Source organism: Bos taurus, chromosome 11, assembly GCF_002263795.3.
Source record: "Bos taurus isolate L1 Dominette 01449 registration number 42190680 breed Hereford chromosome 11, ARS-UCD2.0, whole genome shotgun sequence".
Taxonomy (NCBI): domain Eukaryota; kingdom Metazoa; phylum Chordata; class Mammalia; order Artiodactyla; family Bovidae; genus Bos; species Bos taurus.
In genome coordinates this window covers 105,041,708-105,063,592 of record NC_037338.1, presented here as the reverse complement: position 1 = coordinate 105,063,592, position 21,885 = coordinate 105,041,708, and the positions used below count along the sequence as shown (strand labels likewise).

The following is a 21,885-nucleotide window of genomic DNA, read 5'->3' as shown; positions in this document are numbered from 1 at the left end:
GGACATGCTGTTCCCTGGGCCTGAAACTCCGCCTGCACCTCTCTCGGCTCGCTCCAATCCAGTTTAAATAAAACCCGCCTCTAGGAAGCCCTCCTGATTTCTCCCAATCAGGGCAGTGGTGCCTTCTACGACACACTCTCAACAGGGCACTCCCCACCACAGGGTGCCCCCAGCCCCCAAAGTCCGGGAGCTCCGAGGGCGGGAGCCGCAGCCGGCTCATCAGGCAGCCCTGGGGCCTGGCCTTACCCTGGTATACAGCCGGCACAAATAAAGGCTAAATGGATAAGTGGAGTGGGGATGAGGGAGCTAGGAACGGGCTGATAGAAGCTGCGGGACTCACCGTGGTCCTTAAGAACCGGCTGAGTAAGGACCAAGTTTCAAAGAGACCCTAAGGCGCTAACGAGCTGTGCAAACCCCAGCAGGCTGAACCACCGCTCTGAGCCTTTATTTCCTCTTCTGCAAAAAGTCGTCACGTAAGAAGAAAGCGGCCAGGAGGCCGTGACCACGAGGCTGGCCTGTCCCTGGCCATCCCTGAGGTGACGAGGTGAGCGCAGGTGTGCACACAACCTGTGGACCTGGGCTTGAGGCCTGCCCGCACGACCCACGGCCGGCCCTACCCCACTGGGTCTAAGCGTCCTCGTCCTCAGAGAGGCCCCCTCTGGGTATGTATCACAGAGCCCTCCCGAGTGGGTGGCCTACCCGCACAGCCTCCACTGTGCTGGGAACAGGTGGATAATCCAGGCCAGGCCCTGGGGCCCAGCCGGTCAGGGACGTGGCGGGAGGGAGGGCGCTGTCTGGGCACAGGCATCGAGGAGGGCTTCCTGTGGGAGGCACCACCCGCCTCCCTCCAGCTGTAACTTACAGGACGCCCCCAGCTCCCGCCGCACACCAAGCCCTGGGCTCCCCACGCACAGCTGGGAAGACGGGACCCACCTGCGTGCACGCCCACCGTGAGGACCGCCAGCCCAGCCAGAGTCCCAGGGAGGGCTACAGAGTCACGCAGCGGACCCCTGGTGCCAGGTGTGCAGCCAGGGGTCAAGTCCACCCCACCTCCTGACCGAGCGCCACAGCACACCACGTGGCCACTCGGCTCCAATGTTCTCGTCTGCAAAATGGGCTAATGATCTGTCCAGACGGGGTTGTCTGAGGACACCGATGCCGTGCTGGTGCACGGAGCAGGCGTCAACCGCAGTTCCGGGACACAGCAGGCCCTCGGGGGTCCCGGCACCTCCATCGCTATCCCTCCCAGCCCCAGAGAAAGCGCTGAGCGCCATGGGACAGAGCCCACAGAGTCCTCCCCACCGCCTCTGAAATGCCCACCTTACCAGGAAAGGTCTCGGGCATGGGTCTCCTGATGACCCGTCTCCACAGGCCCCTGGCTCAGCACCCGCCTCGCTGTGTGGCCCCAGCTAGGCCCCACACCCTCTCTGAGCGTCCACTTCCTCATCCAAAAGAGAGTGTCTCCAGGGCCCCGCCCCTGCTGGCAGGCAGCAGGCCAACAACACAGCCGGGGAGAGGCCTGACCACAGGTCCCAGGGCCCCAGCCCCACCCCGCGGGGGTCAGGGCTGGGGTCTGTGGTGGCGCCCTGCCGGGAAGGCGGGCCCGAGACCCTCTCCTCCTCCCCTTCACCCAGAGCCTGCAGGGTCCCCTCGGGGGATCAGGGAGTCTGGACTGTGTGCCCGAGGCTGCACAGCTCAGCACGGCCAGGCCTGGACCCGCCGCTGGGCTGGGGCTGGACTTTCCCACTGCATCATCTCCTCCTAGATGGACCCAGCAGAATCCTGGAAAAATTGGGCAGCCTGGACACCAACTCCCTGCCCACTGCTGTGTGCCCCCCAGCAGGTCACTTGGCCTCTCTGGGCCCCAGCTTCCTCCATAAGCAGTGAGCGTAAGAAAGCCCACCCGGGGAGGTCACAGGCAGGGCTCCGTGACTCCCGGAAGCCTAGTGCCTGCCACACAGCGGAGGGTCAATCAATCTGTGGTCCTCACAGGGCAGCCCCGGACTCAAGCCTGAGGTCAGCAGAAGGAAAAGGGGGCCACCTGGCCGAACCTAAGGCTCCCCCCTCCTACCTGTTCCCGAGGTGGGCTGCTCAGTAAAGGGCTCACAGCCCCACCCGGGGCAGCCTCTCGGGGGACACGGGGGCTTGGGCCCTTGGCCACCACCCACTGCCACCAGACAGGCGTGTGCCTCCCAGGAGGGCAGATGCCCGCCCCCGCCTCCTGCCCAGCACACAGCCTCAGCGCAGACTCGAGTTCTGGATTCGAATCCTGCCCTCCACTCCAACGCCTCCTGACTTCCATACAACAGGCAGGTCACCAGGACGACGAGAGCTCACGCCCTCTGCCCTGCCCTGGGTGGAGGTGGGGGAGTGGCGGTCTCTCCCGGTCTCCCAGGGGGAGAGAACGGGGCGCAGGGCACCCCAAAAGAAGGGTCCGGCCGGGCCTGGAACCCGGCTCCTGACACTCGGTCCTGTGACGGCGGCAGGATGTTGGGAAACCCGCAAACACTCGTTTCGACACCGCGGCCACGTCAGCGGCCAGTTTCGACACGCAGCGGCGCCCGGGAGGCCTCGGCCTGCTCGTCCTCGGGGCGCATGGACCGGCTGGGCCATCGTGAAGGTACAGAGGCCGCCGCCCCGGCCCTGGGCCGCCACAGGCCCTCGCAGGTCCGCTCCGCCCCGAGCATCGTGCAGCCCACACCGACCTGGCGCTCGAGGAGAGCATGTCCCGGAGAGTGAGCGCACCCCTCGGCTGGGGCCACCCAGCAGGCCTGGGGCGCAAAGCCAGGTCGGGAGGACGTCCTCACAATCAGTCCTCACAATCAGCATGGGGTCCGGCCGAGCCTGCATGCGGCCCACATCCCTTGGCTGAACGTCGAGGGAAAATGAGAGAAGCCCAGGACAGCAGCTGCCACCCAAGGGCACCCCTGCTGCCCAGAAGGGACCTGCTGAGTCCACCTCAGAGGACACCGAGCCCCAGCGAGGGCAAGGGACCCAGGCCGCACCCGAAGGAGCAGTGCGGCGGGTACCCCCCCGCGGGCCTCCACCTGGCCAATGGGAGGGGAGGCTGTGAGTTGGGGTGGGGGTCAGCATCGGGGGAAAATCCCTCTCCCTGTGCCCTGTGCCTCCGGGGCTGAGCGGGCACTCTGCCCACATGCCCAAGGGCCCAGCCCCTGCAGACCCCAGGAGCCTGTCCACCCCCCAGCGCCGGGGACTGAGAGCCCCAGCACAGCCCCCACGGTGCAGGCCTGGCACGGCCTCTCCCTGGGCCCTCAGGACACACCCAGGACCAGTCGGGGGTGGGGGGACACGGCAGCGCTCCCCCCACAGTGACTCCACCCTCAGCCGGCCACCCGGTCTGGCAGTGCCCCTGGGCAGCCCTGCCTCTCAGCACATGTGGCCCAGCAGCTGCCAGGCTCCTTCTGCACAGCACGCCCTCCGGGGTCTCAACTGTGCCCGCCCTGCAGACTCGCCAGACAGGGGGCTCCACAGGCCAGCACGTCCACCCAGGTGCCCCCACCAGCGGCCAGCATGACACCAGCCGGCTCTCAGAGACAGCTCAGGGGCAACCAGGAAGGATGGCTCTGAAATCCCCAAAGGCTCAATGTGGCCGGCGGCACCCACAGAGACACAGAGTTTCAAACGCTGTGCCCCTCATCAGGAGGGACCCAGGCACCTCCTCAACACAGGGTGCTGCTCTAGATCCGGGGACACGGCAGATCGCCCACTGGGGGTACGGAGCACGAACCCACACAGAAACAAGGATGGTAATCGGGGGACGCCCGGTCTGGACGCAGGGGCGGGCAAGGCCCAGAGGAGGCCCCACGCCCCAAGGAGCGGGAACGCCAGCCAAAGGGCTCTCCTGCGGGGGAGTGTGGGGCCGGCCAGGGCTCACTCAGGCCTGAGGCTCCCCCAGGGCCCGCAGAGGATGGATACACCCCACGTGCCCTCGGAAGTCCCTGCAGACATTCCCTCCCTGTCCCCAGGCGAGATGACCGGGACGCCCTCCCCAGGTGGCCGGGAGCCCCACCCAGCACCCCGCTTCAGACCAGCAGGATCCAGACACCGAGAGGGACAAGGGACGCGCCACCCTTGGCAGGACGCAGCGCTGTGGACACCGCGTTCGCCGCATGGGCAGACGTGGCTGTCTGCACAGGCCTGCACGCACGCACGACTGTCATAAGAGGCAAGGGCAAGCCTCCAGGTTAAACGGGCCTTGCGCCTGGCCCCTGCCTCCCTTCCCACCTCTGAACCGCGAGGCTGCAGGAGACGGGCCCCGTCCAGCACAAGAGGGGACGGGACTTCCTGAGGTCACTCAGCCGCCCCCGACTGGACCTCGGAGCCAGGCCTGGAGCCCCGAAACCTCTGCAGCCCCTGAGGGGTCGGGGGTGCTCAGCAGTGGGAGTGGGGACCTCACTGGGACAGGACAACAGGGCCCCAGACACCACGGTCTCCCAGGTGCCCACACGTGTGCACCACCCACAGGACGGAGCCCCGTCTCACTCGGTAAAACAACCAGCTCTCCGTACCTTCTGCCACCCGGCCCTGACACCGAGAGGTGCTTGTCTAGCGCACCCCAGTACCCGGCGGTCCCCCAGGCAGGGGCCGACTGGCCTCGGGGTGGGGGGAGCCCCTGGACCTTGCAGGCAAACCCATCAGAGCCCTGAGACAGAGTGACAGCTGTGCCCCCGTCCCCAAAGGGGACTCACCTCCTCCGGGAGCCTGATCGTGCCTCTGTCGAGCCCCCCACTGACCGTCTGCTGAGCCCGGGGGGGCACCGGAAACTGGGAATCAAGAGCCCAGACTGAGCAGGGCCACACTGACGGGTCCTCCTCCACGGGGAGGCAGCCGCTGTGGGGACAGGGGCTCCTGGAGACACGGCTGGGAGAGAGGGTTTCCATTTCAGGCCTCTCCCACCCCCACGTCGTGTAAGCGACGAAGGAGAAGGAGCCTCCGTGACTGAAGGACTGAGAACCAGGTGAGACGGCGGCTGCTCCCAGGCTGAAGGCCTGCGCTTCCTACAACCGCGAACCCGTGACTCAGGCCAGTGAAGCTCCTGTCACCGCCCCTCAGACGGCAGGAAGAGTCCTGAGAGGGCGGTGGAGACCCTAGCCCACCCCCACTGCAGCTGCACTTGGGCGGCCAGGGCGTGGAGCCCAGCCCACACACTGGCACCTCCGCAGTGAGAGTGAGCCGGGCTGGTGACCAACAGAAGACACCAGCCGGCAGGGAGGCTTGGTGCGGAGGTGCTCCGGCAGGGTGGGCCCGCGGCTGATGTCGGGGAGCTGGAGCACCATTAGCTGAATCAGCAGTTCCTGCAGATCAGCAGGGCTGGCTGAGCAGGGCCCGGAGCCGGCGTGGCTGCCGGAGCCCACTCCCCGAGCGGCATCTGGCAAGGAAGAGGAGCCCAGAGGCAGCACACGGGCTCCCACGGGCCCACCGTGCAGGCTGGCACCCGAGGCCTGGAAGGCCGCCCTCGGGCAAGCTCAACGGTCCAGGGAACGCCAGGAAGGCCTGCTGGGGGAAGCCCACCACACCCAGCCCCCCTGGTGGCCCACAGCTGGGCAGAGACTCAAACCGCCCACACGTGGCTGTTCTGAGCCCCCCGCCCTGGACACCCGAAACCACCATCCGGCCACCCCTCCAAGGCACCGAGGCAGGGGGCAGACTTTAGTCCCGGGGCCGGGCGAGCGACTATCCGCTCCAGCCTCAGCCGCCCCCACGTCCACACAGGGACCCCCTGCCCTCCAGACCCCAAGACCACATCTCCTCCCAGGCACTGATTCTGGAGCAGGAAGACCAGCCCTGCCCAGCACCCCCGTGGGGGACACTCGACGGCCCACCCACAGCCGGCCCTGCAGCACTGGCCCCAGGCAGGCCACAGGCCTCGTGCTGCCCAAGGGGGCTCAGGCTGGAGGAGGGTCGGCGTCCCCGTCCTGGGAGCCGGCCGTAGGGGCTGCTCTGCCGCTGACACCAGAGGTAACGAGTTCCAGATGGGCCGGGGCAGGGGCGGGAGCGGGGACAGCCTGCTGAGGAAGCCCGACGGTCCGAGATAAGGCGGATTTCTGAGCCCCGGCCAAGCCTCTGCACCCGGGGGGTGGCCGGCCCTGCAGAGAAGAGCCCGCACCCGCCCCGTGCGTGTGGATGTGCGCCGGGGACCACCCAGGCGGTGCCGGCTCTGGAGACTCCCCACCGGGACCACGGACCCTCCCCGGCCACCTCCCCCCGGGGCCTGGCACCTCGCAGCCTCAGTCTCCCTGTGCGACTGGTCACCACACGGCCCCCGAGGCCCAGCCCGAAAGACAGTGACCCAGTGCCAGCCCGCTGGCCCCGCCAGCGAGGAAGGGGTGCCAGAAGCAGGCACCAGACGGATCAGACAAAACCCCAGACGTTAAGACTCAGGCCAAGACGGAACCACGCTCCTAGAAGTCGCTCACCTGACCCCTGACCCGCCACCTCCAGGCCACCCCTCAGGCTCACACAGAGGGTCCAGCTTCATCAAGGCTGGGCGTTTGTGTGCACCTCCCCCACCAGACAACCCCCCCACCCACCCCCGGTATGGGACCCCTCCTCCAGCGTGGGCCTGACAGAGGCATGACGGGTGGGGGGGCCTGTGAACGGAGCAGTGAGTTCCGCCCTAAGCACCTTCCCTTCCATCCACGGAGCCTGCTGACCCCTCCCCAAGACCGCACTAGCCCCTCGACCCCCCACCCCGGGAGCACCAAGAGCAGATGTGAAACCGGCTCACCTGCCCTGCCCCAGGCCCTCTGAGGGACAGCAGGGCCCGCGTCCACACGTCCAGCAAAGCCACGGCCGTGTCCCCAGAGCAGAGTCCCCAGCAAGGGGAAGAGGGCCCCGCCACGCTCAGCACAGGGCCCACCGTCCACACCGGGGCAGCGTGAGGCCCGCAGAGGGGCCGGGACGCCCGGCCTCACCCTGGGGCTGACACACCAGCCAAAGCCCGTCCTCGGAGACCAGGTCGGCCCACCCTGAGCGCACTCAGGGCCGGGGACCCACGTGCCCGTCACCGCCCAGGTGCCCCTGCCCCGGGGGCTGTCGGCCGGGGGCCAGCAGGCTCCTGTGTGTGACCCTGAGTCCCCGCCCCGTCTTTACAGCAGAGGTCCCCGAAAGGACCCTGGGAGACGGCACATGCAGTGGGGGACGTTCCCACGGCCTGCGTGCAGCTGGCTGTCATAGGGGCCACCCCGCCTCCTCCGTCTCTGCACCCCGAGTCCGGCTACACGGCCCACCCGACGCTCACAGCCTTTACCGTGGGAAGTGCCCCCCGATGCTGAGGGCAGCCCGCCCTCCCCACAGGGTGACAACAGACGGGCACAGCCCTCTCCAGTCTCAGCCTCCTCCTGTGTAAGGGGATGGGGCGGAAGGAGGAAAGGAATCGGAGACCCTCATCTGTAATGTCCACAAACCGGGGCGGTGAGCCCGGAGCAGACGTCCCCGCCAGGACACACGGGTTCCTGCCCCACAGCGTCCGCACCAGAGTCTGGGCAAGATGCTGTGCGCCTCGGAAACTCAGCTCAGCTCGAGATTTAGGGGGAAAGACTTGTCATGCCATCCTGGTAGAAGAATCTAGAAAGTGGGAGGAGGGGGCCGGGGCAGGAGGGGCGGAGAAGGCCCACTGGGGCCGGAGTGCTCCCAGCAGCCACCCCCGCCTCGCCACCTGCCCGCTTTCCGGGGATGTGCTGTTCTCTTCTCAGGCCGCCAAGTTCTCAGGAAAGGCTTCTCCCCCTAAACTGCTAAAGTAAGTGGAAGTGGCAGGGCGTCATCGCCCGAGGTTTCCGCTAAGGGCGGCATGACTATGTTTACCCAAAACGCACACCACCTGCATCTGCCCGAAAGCCGGGGCCCTGCCCGCCCCCGCATCTGCTGGCAGCGGGCGTCGCCCCGGTACCAGGCGGCCAGGGGCCCCCAGGACCTGGCGTCCTCACGCCTCCGAGGGCCGGGCCAAGGTGGACGGGGCTGCGCCGAGTCAGCTGGGTGTCGGTGTCGTTCGGACGCGCGGTTGTGTCCGCCTCTTTGCGACCCCATGGACTGCAGCCCGCCAGGCTCCTCTGTCCAAGGGATTTCCCGGCAGGAACACTGGGGCAGGTTGCCATTCCCCTCTCCAGGGTGTCTTCCTAACCCAGGGATTGAACCTGCGCCTCCTGCGTTGCAGGCGGGCTCTCTCCTGCTGAGCCCCCAGGGAATGCGCCTGGCCGAACGGAACCGTGCCTGGCGCGGCCCAGGACATGGGCTCCCAGAGGTGTGCTCGCTGCTGCCTCGCCACACGACCCTCTGTGCACACCCACCGTCCACATCTTCCTGGATGTAGTGCCAGCGAGTCACAGACGCCAGACCGCGGCCACAGGCGCCCCCACAGGGCAAGGAGCGAGGAGCCCGCCGACAAGCACCCAGCAGAGCGGCCGCGGGGCCCACCCCAGGCCCACTGGGGCCGTCGCTTAGATGGGAAACCAGTGAGCTGTGAAATTGGCTGATCACCTAAGTGGACACCTTCCACCTCTCCCCTCCGGCAGGGAGGAGAGTGGGCAGACGAGGCCGGAGTCTCCGGGGCCTACCGTGTGTCTCCCGGTGAGGGGCCCCTCTGAGGTCACCCTGCCGCCCCTAGGCTGTGTGGGGGCTGAGGGCAGCAAGGTCCTGCCGCCCATTTGCCCGCAGCCACCTCTCTCAGAACATCATCACCCCAGGAGGCTCCCCACCACAGACAGAGCCCTTCAGAAAACAAGCGCCCAGCACCCCGAGGGCTGACCATCCATCCCCGACCCACCATGAAGAAGGGGGTGCGTGCCAGCTCTGCGGCCGCCCCTCCTCCTCTAAAGACAGCTCGCAGCCATAGACACCTCAGGCCCCCCCCGAACACGGTGTGGGAAAGCCAGGCTGCAGCGGGGGCCAGGGCTGCTGGCGGAGGAGACCTCCCGCCCCCACCTCCCGCTTGGAACACAGGAGCCAGCCACAGCCATGCCAGAGACAAGAGGCTCAACACAGACCCTGAGGCTCAGCCCTGGGGACCTCCCATCTCTCCTGCTCGGGGACGACTCGCGTGACCCCAGGCCCAGCCCCACACCCAGGCTTGTGTAGGGCGTCCCCCACCCTCCACGCCAGGGACGAAAGGTGAATCTCAGTCAGCACACCCGCGGAGGCCAGCTCCAGCTGGCGCTGGGCGCACCCTGGAGACATGGCCAGCTCCACGGCCACCCTCTCAAGCCCAGCCGGGCAGGGCCGGGGGAGGTGGGGAGGCCCCTGCACGTGTCAGACCAGGAGGAAGCCCAAGGCCCTTGGGCTGAGAGCTTGTTCTGGAACCTTCCATCTCCACCTGGCCATGTGGGCAGTCGGTGGATCAACCCTGAGAGCCTATGGGCCTGCTCCCAAACCAAGAACCTCCACCGTGCCCCAGATTTTAACCAGATCCATCAGGCACTTGCTCAGCAATTCAGTCGCTCAGTCGTGTCCGGCTCTTTGCAACCCCAAGGACCGCAGCACGCTGGGCAGAACTCAAGTTACAGCCCCAGAAGCTCATCACCGACAGATGGAGGCAGACCCGGCGGCTCCCGGCTCCCGGCGCACCGCGTGGGCTAGAAGCGTCTCAGCCCCGTGGCCTCTTGGCCACGGCTGTCCCAGGCCCGCCAGGGTGGACTCGGGGTGGGGAGAGTGAGGGACAGTGGGTGGCCATGCGGGGAGGGACCCCAGGGCCGGATGCCACAGGCCAGGCCCTGAAATGGGCCTCGGTACACAAGGGCCTGCACCCCAGCGCATCACAGGCCTGGGGGCAGCCGCCCCGCCTCGAGGGAGGCCTGCGCCTTCCCAGCCTGGTCCCTGAGCTCTCCAAGTTCCCTCTTGGCTCCGAGACCACGTGCCAGGCCCAGAGAAAGCTCCAGAAGTAATCAGTCGAATGAACTAGCAGCACGGTCACTACATTGCCCTGATGAGTCAGATGGCAAGGCATGTGGGAAAGTCAAGCCCAACACCACGAGGCCACTGGCTCCCATCAGACAAAACCCCAGCAGAGTCCAGGCGAGAGGCACTAGCCACGGCGGGCTCGAAGGGAGCCAGGCCTTCCCAGACCCCCCCACCCCAAGGTGTCTCCCCAGCCCCAGACCAGGGCCAGCATGGGGCTTGCCTGGGGCTCTGATGGCCCCTGGAGACGGGCCGACTCCCAGCCCAGGACCCCATCCCCCAGCCGCCCAACAGCACAGCTCAGCGTCCACCTCAGTGCGTGTGACCACCGTCCCCCGAGGCCGAGGTCCCAGGTCTTGGTCAGGCCAGGGGCAGCCCCCACACCCAGGATCCCCAGGCCTTTGATGGGGATATTCCTTCCAGGAGGTGCTGGTCAGAACTCCCCCTGCCCCGGGTGGTCCCAGATCCCAGGCTGCCCCCCAGACAAGGCAGCCCTGTGGCTGAGGCGCCTCTGTCTGCAGGGTGGAGAGAGACCCTCGGTGGGTTTGAGAGCGGCTCAGACTGGGGCCCGGGGCGGGCGCTGCACCGCGCGGCCCCACCGCCAGGCCCCTGGGGAAGGAAGCAGACACATGGATGCAGACTTGAACTTGGGACTTCTGCAAGGCCAGGGCCGAGCCGGGCTCACGGTCGCAGCGCAGTCCCGTGACCAGAAGGCAGGGAGGGGAAGGAACAGCTGCTTCCTGCCAACTCCGCCCCGGGCCCGACGACAGGGAGTCTGCAGGCTGTCAGCGGCTCGGGCAGTGGCCGGATGCCGACCCTGCGCCCCACGGCCTGGGCAAGGCCACCGAGGGCAGCAAGTGGCTGTCAGCCCAGCCAGCAACCCTGGACCCGCCCCCCCAGGCAAGACGACGAAAGCAGGGGCTTTGGGCCAGAGCTGGGGGCTCCAGCCCAGATGGCGGGGCTGAAGGACAGAGCACACCGCCCCGCCAGGCGCCCGCCCCCTCCTCAGCTCCGCCTCCACACCCCTCTCCAGCCCGGTATCCCAGGGTCCCCAGACCTTCCGCCTGTCCCCCGGTGGGGGCAACAAGGCATCTCAGAGCGTGAGCCCCTTCCCTTCACAGGCCAGGCCCACCAGAGCCCCCAGGCGGCCCTGCTCAGCCAGACATCCAGCCAGAGGCAGCCCACGAGGGAAACGGACAGGATGCAGGCCCTCCCGAGCCTCGGCCATGTGTTTGGACAGGTGGACACGGAGGAGGGTCCACCTGCCTCCCACCCCCACGAGGGCCCCACCGTGGCCCGTCCAACCCCCGGCCACATGTACCTGTCCCCCGTGGGAATCCAGCCACAAATGCTGACTGGGTTTATTATTATTATTATTATTTATAGCAGAGGGAGCGAGGAGTCTGTCTTAACCAACCAGTCCTCAGGAGAACTCAAATCCAGGCCCACTAAGGGGGTGGGAAGGCCAGGGAAAGGGACCACCCTCCCCAGCCCGGCACCCTCCAGACACAGCTGCACTGCGTCCCCCGAGGAGGCGTGGAGCCGGGAGGAGAACGAGGACGCAGACTCAGGGAAGTCATTTTCCATGGGGCCGGGGGGCCGGGGGCTGGGGCTGGGGGCCGGGGGCTGGGGGGCTGGGGCTGGGGGGCTGGGGGCCGGCGGGCCAGGGGCGGGGGGCTGGGTCTGGGGGGCTGGGGGGCCGGGGGCTGGGGGCTGGGGCTGGGGGGCCGGGGGCTGGGTGCTGGGGGGCTGGGGGCCGGGTGCTGGGGGGCCGGGAGCCAGGGGCTGGGGGCCAGAAGCGCGGCGAGGCGGGGCCAGGTAAGTGGGTGCCAGGCAGGAGCACCAGGGAGCTAAGAAGGATGAGGGGGAGAGGAGCGAAGCCCGAGGAGAAGGGCACTGGGGCTGGGGGCTCGGTGGCCAGCTGCCCCTCGGCTCAGCAGCTGGCTGCTAGTGAACACTGACCACAGGGTGCCCTCCCCACACGGAGCCCACAGGCACCCCGACACGGAGCCCACCGAAGCCGCCGGGCCCCACAGCCCTCCCAGGCTCTGAACGGCCTCAGGCACCCACTGCCAGGCCTCAGTTTCCGCAGGGACATAGTGGAACGGTGGCTTCCAAGTCCGGTTCCAAGACACTCTCGCTCGGGAGGGCTGGGGACCCCCAGTCTGGACCCAACAGATTCGCCGCAGCCTGCCTCCCTGTCCCGAGGACGGACAGGGCGCCCCTGCCCAGCCCCCCGGTCTCCGCTGCTGGCCCCGCAGCCTCCTGGCCTCACCTGGGGCCTCTCTTTACCAGGAGCTGCTCACACGCCCTCTGCACCCAAGCCTGCTCCCACTGAAGTGTGAGCCATCTGGCCATTCCAGTGTGGCCCCCCGGGGGCTCCCCCTGCACCCCTTATTTCCTTGTGGCTTCCTGGGCTCCAGAGGATCCTGGGGCCACTTCCTGAGCCCACGGAGGTGAACGGTGAATGCAGGGCTCCTGGTCTCCTGCCCACGTGCACATCACACTCACACGAAGACCAAGCGCAGACCTGCCGACACGCCAAGGCCAGCCCGCAGCCTTGCGGACACCCCGGCCCCGGCCCCACCGCCCCATCCTGCGCACAGCAGGGCGGGGCAGGGATACTCGGGGCAAACAGCACCTGCAAGGCCGCCTCCTGCAGAGGACACGGCCCGGGCGCCCAGGAGCTCGAGTCAGACCCCACACAGCCCTGTGGGGCCCGCCGTGACCCGCCTGGCCCTCAGGTCTGGCCTCCCCGCAAGAACCCAGAACTCCTCTTCCGTCTCTCGGCCTCCACCCACTGCCTCATCTTGACTGCAGGTTGCTGCCTCCTCCAGGAAGGCTTCCCCCAAGCTCCACCCCAGCCCAGGCAGATGGAGGCCCTTTCACCCTGGACAGCAGCTGCCCACGTCCTGCCCCTCGCCCCAAGTCAGCCCTAAGCCCTCACCAACCTCCTGCTTGAAAGCGGCCGCTGACAGCGTGATGAGCCTCCTGTCCAGCCCAGAGCCCAGCAGGCCGGGACACTCCCAGGCGAGGACACGCAGGCTGGGCCAGACAGAACCTGGCGGCCTGGGCTCTGACCTGGGAACGGGGTTACAGCTGGCTCATTCCTCGGCTGGGGCCACTCTTATAAGTGACACACGGCCTCCCACGGGGACCCCTCTGAAGGACACGATCCTTGGGTGGGCAGGCGACCAGAGTCTGTCCACAGAAATACATGTGGGGGTCACACTTCCCTCCCGTCACGCACCCAAAGGATCTCACGCCCCCCACACTCCAGGCCCCCCACTCGAGCCCACCTCCCTGTGTTCCCCAGTATCGTGGACACCTGTGGCCACCCCGGGCTCCTCCTCGGCCGGCACTTCTCCCACTGACCGCTCCCTGCCCCAAGCTGCCCCACGTCTCGTCCTCTGATAACTCAGGTCACAGGCTGCAGGGGCAAAACTGATCATTGTCCGGACAAAAGCACCGTTTTCGGTCCATTTTCTAGGAACGCGCGCTCCGCCCCGAGTGTGGCCCTCACTGCTTACTTCTGGCACATGTCTGCGTCCTGGAAGGTCCCAGCTAACAGAAACCCAAGGTCTGCTGGGGAGAAGCACTCCTTCCCTCCACCCTGCTCAGGGCTGCGTCCCCCACAGCACCCTGAGCTCGCGGGGCCTGGCCTGCACGACCCCTGCACACAGAGCCCCCACTTCCAACCCCACCCCAGGGGCCGAGGAGGAAACTGAGGCCGGGGGGCGGCGGGTACTGACGTCACACAGCTGCGAGACGAAGGCGGTGGGGAGGTCCTCCCCAGGCAGGCTCCCCGCCCGGCCCCCAGAGCCCCCTCTCCCCGGAACAGGGCCAGGACGCAGGCAGGAGGGTGCAGGCCAGTCTCTCCTCAGCGGGGGGAGGGAGCAGGCCCTCCACCAGGGGCAGGATCCAAACCCGTCCGACCGCCCCAGACGACTATCTCTCGAAGATCGCATTTCTCAACCCAGCCCCGAGCGAGCAATTGCGACAGGCAGGCGCGGGACCAGATAAGGAGGCGTGGGGTGCGGGCTGGGGGCTGGGGGCAGACTTTTGCTTTGCTTTGTTGTGTCTTATTTCTGCCCCCGCTGCACCCTCTCCGTGCCCCAACCCTCCCCGGGGCTTCCTGGGGCTTCCTGAGGTTTGGGGCCGCCTGCAGGGCGGGGAGGGGGGCAGGTGAGGGGAGGCCTCTCCCAGCCGCGTAGGCACAGGTGCGGCCGCCCAAGCTGTGACCGCACCCCAGCAGGACCCTGGTAGACTCCACCCTTCCCGTCTGAAGCCCCTGGGGTCTGGTCCAATAACCACTGAGCAGGAGCTTGTGCCCCCGCACCGGGCAGTCGGGGGCAGGGAGGCCCCAACCCCGCCCCGCAGGCCCCCACTCTGCGCAGGGCCACCCTCCTGGCAGGGCTGTGTGCCTGGGACCCTCTCCTCCCCTTGGACCGACCTCCAGGGAGTCTTCCCATACCCAGTACCGTGAGTCCAGCCCAAGGCCAGGTCCAGGGACCCCAGGCCCCGCTGCCGCGCTGACTTGCCACGTGAGCCAGGCCGATCCCAGCGCCGCACAGAGAACCAGCAACACAGCAGTACTTTATCCTGCCCACTTCAGCGGCCAGGCAGCCGAGGCTCGGAGCGGGACGGGGGGTTAAGAAGCTTGCCCACAGGCCCCCTGCTCCTGAGTGGGGTGACCCACAGAAGGCTGACACTGCCCCCAACTCGGGACAAGTCTAGCCAGCCCCACAGAGCTGGGATGGGGAAGCTGGGTGAAGACAGGCCCCTCCTAGAAGGCCCCCAGCCCTTCGGGGGAGGCCGGGGAAGGAGCAAAAGCCAGCGGGTCCACGCTTCCGGTCAGCGGGGAAGGGAGACAGCCTGAGCCAGTGACAGCTCTGGGGGACCCGGCTCTGGCTCCCCGTGGAGACACGACCCTGCCCCTCTTCAGGGACATCAAAGCCCAGCAGCCATCCCAGACCTCGCCCCCCCCAACCTAACTGTGGTCAACCCCCGCCCCGCCCCCCCCCACCGCCAAGGGCTTATCTGACGCCGGGGAGCAGCCCAGCCTCTGCCCCTCTGGGATTAGATCGCAGCCAAGCTTTCCAAAAAATGCAGACTCCGGGGCAGAGCAGAGGCAGGGCGCTGGGAGGAATTCCCCGCACAGCTGCAGGTTGCACAACGGGCCAGGCCCCTACCTGCCTCTGCTGTGTTGCAAGGACCCGCCGCCCTTCAGGCTGGGCAACAGGGCGAGGGCGGAGGCGGCCCGGGCGGTGGGCAGGGGTCCAGGCCTCCCCGACCCCGGGCACTCGCCCCGGCCACAGAGGACCCTGTGCAAACTTCCCCGGGGCAGCCACCACCCGTCCCTTCTCTCTCGGTCTCTGCTGGCCCCTGCACTCTGGGCCTCCCCTCCCCACCCCGCCGGAGAGGAGAAGCCCAAACGAGCAGAGATCAAAACCTAAACTGACACGCAGCAGGGCCCGCGGCTGGCTGACCGTGAGAGCCCCTTGTCTTCCCTGCCTCCCAAGGCCAGATCAGGAAACGGGTGGGGGTGCCCGACATCTCCCTGACCCACAGTGAGGGTCCCACTTGCCTTCATCATCTGTCCTTTGGTTGACAGGGTTCCCAGCACCCGCCTGGCCCAGCCCCCTGACCACTGCTCCCACTGACCCTGGGGACCTGGGCCTGCAGTTCCCTAGGTGAGGAAGAGCCCCGGGGCAGAGACAGGCAGGGGGGAGCCAGGCACGGTGTGGGGGGGGTCATGCCTGCAGGGAGCGCGGCCCCAGCCACCCGGAACCCCAGAGGACGAGAGAGGACGCACACCCCTCCTGCAATCACAGGTACCGGCACTTCTGGAACACAGACCCAGCTCTTGAGCTCCCTGCGGGCAGGGGAGCCAGCCCCAGGAGTCCCCCTGGTCCGGACACCCCGCAGCGCTGGGGCAGGCCCATGCTCATGGCCAGCCTGGGAGGCCCACGGGCGCTGGCAGGGGAGTCGGAGTGCACAGGCCCGGGGGACGGGAGCCAAGATCAGGGACTCAGATAAGCATCGCCTGAGGAGCCAGGAGGGCCCGGGGCGCGGGGCGTGGCCTGACCCAGATCTGAGACTTTCAGCAACAGCAGAGCTCCCAAAGATTCAGATCTCCTGGGAACCACACATACCCGCCCCCGCCACACACACGCACACACATGCGCACACACACACGCACGCACGCACACACACGCACATGCACTCACGCACACACACAGCTACAGGAAGGGCACTGGGAGCTCCTGGCCCAGCTGCACATCAGGGTCACCAGGGCCCACCGGGGAGCCCAGCGTCAAGGCTGCCGACCTCCTTGGTCTGGACACCACGGTTCTGAAAGCTCCCCTCTTTCAAAGGTGGGCAGCCCAGGGGGGACACCCTAACTGGGTCAGAGCTATAGCTAACTCAGCCCCACGCTTCACCGAGCCCACAGGCCTTCTCACGCCAGGCCGACAGCTCAGGAGGGCAGACACAGTAACCCGTGGCGGCACCTGGCTGCAAATTCCGCAGAAGTGACAAGCGACACGGCCTTGTCACTCAGCTCCTGGAGACAGAGCTCAGTTCCACTAGTTGCGGACAATGGCAGAGCCCAGGTCAGAACGGCCCGGCATGCGCCTCCACCCCACGGTCCCCCGCCCCCCACGGCCACAGCTGCCCGAGGCCCCCAGCCCCCAGGGCCGCACCTTCCGGAGACCCCAGGCGGCCACGGCAGCCGACCAGGGAGGCCTGCGGACAAGGCCGGCCTGAGTCCCTGCTCCGGGGCCTCGAGATCTCTGCTCCCCGAACGGCAGGCCCCAACCCACCCCCCGTGGTGCCTTGGGGACTGTCCGCCTGCTGCACATGAAGCTTTCTCAGGGTGTCCCCGGTGAGGCTTGGAGCAGCGTCTGGCGCTGCCCCTGAGTCCTGCCAGCGCCGTCAGGGAGAGGTCAGGAAGCCCAGGTTACAGACAGCTCGGCTCACCCAGCCCTGGACACCAACGGCCCTCCGAAGGCACCAGGAGGCTTCTGGGACAAAAGGCCCTTCCCTGCCCGACGCCAGGCATCACTGCCAGACAGACGGCACCTCAACCCTCCCGCCCTGGGGAGGGGCAGGGGGACAGGGCAGACGACCCTCTGGTCCGGAGGAGGCGGGCAGTGTCCAGCGCACGCCTTCGGGAGGACCAGCACACGGACACACTGGGGCACACAGCCTCCCAGAAGCAGATGGAGCCCCCCGGCATCAGAGCCCTTCCGCGCACAGGGGAAGGACTGCTGAGGGCGGGCAGTGCCCTGGGCAGCCACGTGAACGGTCGCCACCCTGACGCCGCCATGCGTGCCCAGAGGCACACACACACACACACACCAGGCCCCCTCCAGCTCAGTCCGCCCGGCCGGGCCTCCCACACCCAGAGCCGTCAGAAATTCCGCCTTGTGGGGACATTCACGAGCACCGTTCCAGCAGCCTTTAAATCATCTAAGAAAATAAACACAGCTCCTCCCCAGCTGAGCTCGCTTCCTGGGGCCCCAAAACTCCAGGTGCAGCCCGCCGCACCCCCCAAGAGACATCCCCCAAGGCGGCAGGCACCCTGCTCTCTAGGAGGACCGTGCCTGATGCAAGGGCCCAGTCCACCCCACCACGGCGTGCAGGCAAGGCTGAGGACCGACGGGGAGCCGCCCCGAGCCGGCCCCTCCCTCAGCCCCTCGGACGACCCCACAACACCCACACCCCAACTCTGTCTCGCCGGGGTAACTGCTGCTGAGCCGGGCGGGAGCCGCCGACGCGGCCAGGGCACGCGGCGCCCAGCGCCCGCCAGCAGCCAGGGATCAGCGCCAGCCCCGCCAAAGGAAAACACGGAGGCCCGGCAGAGGGAGGCTGGAGGCTGGGTGGTCCAGACACGCCGCCCCTCACGGTCTACTCCTGGCGGGCAGCCACCTCTGCCCGCCAGTGGGCGGGTGCAGTGGGGAGGAGCCGGGCAGCGCTGCCCAGCGCCGGGCCTCCATCCGTGGGCCTGGAGGGGACCCCTGCTGCCACCCTGGGGCCTGAGACACACCCGCGGGCCCCGACGCAGCCCCACAGACCCGTGGGTCCCGGTGAGTGACCACCTGGCTGGACCCTCCAGCCCAGCCCCTGCCCACCGGGAGCGGCACTGTCCACCCACGTCCAGGCTCCCTGACAGCCCGGGAGGCCTGGGGGCTCATCGATCCTGGCTCGCCAAGCACCCAGCACACGCCTGGGCAGACCCAAGCCCAGAGCTGTCCCCACCGCACCAAAGCCCCTCACGTCGCTCACGGGACCCTCGGGACCGCCAGGGCTCCCCCCGCCCCCATGTCAGGCCTGACCTCAGCCCCCGGGCGTGCCCATCCTGACCCGCAAACACACAGAGCCAGAGTCTGCATCCCCCAGCCCCACACACAGACCAGAGTCTGCATCCTCTGGCCTCACACACAGACCAGGACGACCCCGCCAGCACACGCCAGACACACACCCCCTCAACACACACCAAACACACACCCCCCACCAACACATGGCAGCCACGGACCCCACCAACACGTGTCAGACACACACACACACACACACACCCCACCAACACATGCCAGACACACACACACCCACACACACACCACACAAATACAAACCAACACACCAAACACACACGCCCCACACACACACCACACACCCCCTCACCAACACACACCAAACACACACACCCCTGACCAACACACGCCAGACACACCCCCACCAACACTCCCCACCAACACACGCCAGACACACACATCCCACCACCAACACACACCAGACACACACCCCCCACCAACACATGCCAGACACGCACACACACACATACCCCACCAACACACGCCAGACACACACCCCCCACCAACACATGCCAGACACGCACACACACACATACCCCACCAACACACGCCAGACACACGCCCCCTCATCAACACACACCAAACACACCCCCCCACCAACACACGCCAAACACACACACCTCCACCAACACACACGAGACTCACACCCCCCACCAACACACGCCAAACACACACACCTCCACCAACACAAGCCAGACACACCCCCACCGACACTCCCCACCAACATACACCAAACACACACATCCCCCACCAACACATGCCAGATATACAGCCCCACCAACACACGCCAAACAAACACACACCCCCCACCAACACACGCCAGACACACACCCTCACCAACACACACACACACAAACACACCAACAAACACCCCCTCACCAACACACACCAAACACACACACCCCCGACCAACACACACCAAACACACACCCTCACCAACACACACCAGACACACACCCTCCCACCAACACACACCACACGCACACACACCTCCACCAAAACACACCAGGCACACGCCCCCACCAACACACACTGGACACACACACACCCCACAAACACACGCCAGAGACACACACCCCACCACCAACACACGCCAAACACACACACGCCATCACCAACACAGGCCAGATGCCCCGCCCGTCCAGCGCCACAGCCCCCACGAATTCCTGAGGCCCCCCGGCACACACACCCTGACAAACCCCGCTGGGCACCGGTCACCCCTCATTCGGATGGTTAAAAATTCATTCACGGCAGCAGATTGGTTATTACATCTCGGCCTTAATTAAAGAGGGCCGCACAGCGGCATTTTAAACAGCAATGTCACTTTCTAATTGACAAGGCTCCATTATCGAGAGAAAGACTCAAACGGGCCTGAAACGGAGCCAGCTCCCCTCCTCCACCCTCCCAGGGTGGGGGATGATGGTTCGGCTTCAATTTTTAATCCACTGATGAAATATTCACAGGCCAGGAAGGGGATCACGTTTCCCGGGGTGTCAGATCCTCGCCCCACCGGGGGCTCCTGTGCTGGGAGGGAGCCAAGTTTGGGGTGACGCGGTCAGGTCAGGGCGGGGGCTGGACACCTGCCCACGCACAGCCAGCTCCGTCCCATCGCCTGGCCACGCGCACCTCCCTGCCCGGTGCCCTGCCCTGGGCCCACAGACCCCAATAAGGGGTGAGCCCCCGGAGGGGAGCAACAGACCCGAGGCCACCAGCAGCTTCCCCGACCTCCTGTTTCCAGCCCTGCCTTGTCTGGATCTCCACGGCCGGCCCGCCCCCAGAAGAGTCAGCACCGTCCCCAGAGCCATCGCTTCCTAAGGGGACCACAGAGAGCGGCCTCCGCCGCCAGCATCTGTTCACGAGCCGGCAGGCGGACCTCACGGGGCAGACGCTCCTCCCGACCGCTGCATCGGCTGCCCCCGCTTTACAGGCGGGGACGCTGAGGCAGGAGGCCCTGCCGGCCCTCGCAGGGCGTCTGCCCACCCTGACCCGGGAGCAGAGAAAGGCCCGCTGAAAACACAGATGAGGACAGAGGGGACCCGGGACCCTCAGCCCCCCTGCAACACGGCCCCGGGTGCTGTGGGGTGGGCGCGGAGCCTGGCCCACCTCCCTCCCGCCTGCCTTCCGACCCAGGAGTAAAACATCTGGGGTGAGCCGCCGCCCGGGGTGGGAGGGACAGTCCACGAGGCCCCACACAGCCAGCCAGGCGCCCACATGACGACCCCGGCTGCAAGTCTGGAAGCGTCCATCAGCTGCGTGCCCGCTGGGCCTCCAAGGAGGAAGACCGTGCGTGGAAACTGCCGGCCTCCAAGGAGCAGGAGCCCACGGCAGGCGCCCCAGGAGGCCTAGGCCACCCACCAGCCACCAGGGGCCTCTGCTCCGCCCAGGTGCGAGGGCATGACGGGCAGCCACCTCCACAGACGAGGGGCCTGAGGCTCAGAGGGGCCAGGGGCCAGCGCCAGGGCGGGCAGGTGGGGCAGGCCGGGGTGTCCGACTCCAGCGGCATGTCTGACTCTCCACTCCTCAGAGCCTGCCCCCAAGGCTCCCGGTGGCCCCTGCTCTCCCCCCGCCATCCACCACCCCACCCCCGCCGCAGCGAGCAGCGTCCACACATCCTGCCGTGCGAGCTGACACTGACCAGCTGCCCAGCCAGCCCGGACAGGTCGTTTAATCACAGCCCGCGATCAGCGCGGCATCTCCTGGTATCGCTGGGCAGGCACACCCGCCTGGCCATCTGGACACCCACCCCTCCTGACCCCGGGCCCGTACGTACCCTGGGCGGAGGCGTGTGCCCGGGGAGGGCAGCAGGGTCCCTGCCAACAAGAAAATAGGAGAAAATGGAGAGTATGATCGTTTATACACCAGATTTTGAGCAGGGCAGGAGGGAGCAAGCGTTCCCGGCAGGATGCTGGCGTGAATTCCCCCCAATCCACGGAGCCAGCCTCAGCGCCCTTCCCAGAGCCCCCAGAAGGCCGCGAGTCCCTGTCTGCTGGCTCCTCCTCCACCAGGCGTGCACCCCAGCCCCAAGCCCACCGAGCCCTCCCCCAGGCAGGGTCACCCCCTGCCCAGAGCCGCCCTGCCCAGGTGTGCAGGCACAGCCACATCGGCAGGGGGGCAGCCCCAGGTCCAGACCCCTATCCTGGGAGAGCCTCCACACGGGCCCTCCGGGACCGGAGCAGGGCTCAGGGGACCCCCATCCCCGCCGTGAGCCCAGGGCCCACGCGAGCCCCCTCATCAGCCCCCCTCAGCACGGGCACTGCCTGCACCGCTCGTGACAGAACCGGGGCTCGGCTGACATGCCGGCCCCTGCCCGGAGACGCTCTACCCGCGGGCGCAAAACGGCGGCTCCCAGGGACGCTGGCAGAGCTGGAGTCTGGGGCGAAGACGGAGTCCAGGGCGAGGCCAGGCTGAGGTCCCCAAGGCTGGGGGTTGGCAGGCATTTCAGGGCCACTCTCGAGATTCCGCTCTCCCCACCCAGGTCCCAACTGCCCCCCAGCCCGGCCATCAAGCGTCCAGGCCCAGCGGGACACCTCCCAGGGATGGACTCTGGGACAGGGCAGGGGTATAGACGTGCAGAAGCGCCCCCCTCGCAGGAAGGCAGGCC

General features: G+C 67.4%; 1 protein-coding gene across 7 annotated transcripts in view; it reads right to left on the bottom strand.

Moving 5' to 3' along the window:
* Positions 1-21,885, bottom strand: part of RXRA (retinoid X receptor alpha) — a 93,263-nt gene that overhangs the window by 51,288 nt on the left and 20,090 nt on the right. The window contains exon 1 of one of the 7 annotated variants that reach the window (XM_059891123.1): positions 2,072-2,183. The exons of 4 other annotated variants lie outside the window; for them this stretch is intronic. Coding sequence is in view for 1 of the 3 variants with exons in the window: in XM_005213506.5 (XP_005213563.1) it covers positions 1,326-1,344 (19 nt within the window). In the remaining 2 variants the exon portion in view is untranslated. Of the gene's footprint in view, positions 1-1,320; positions 1,430-2,071; positions 2,184-21,885 lie in introns of those variants that run through there. 2 more of the 7 variants (XM_059891120.1, XM_005213506.5) reach the window with 2 other exon arrangements.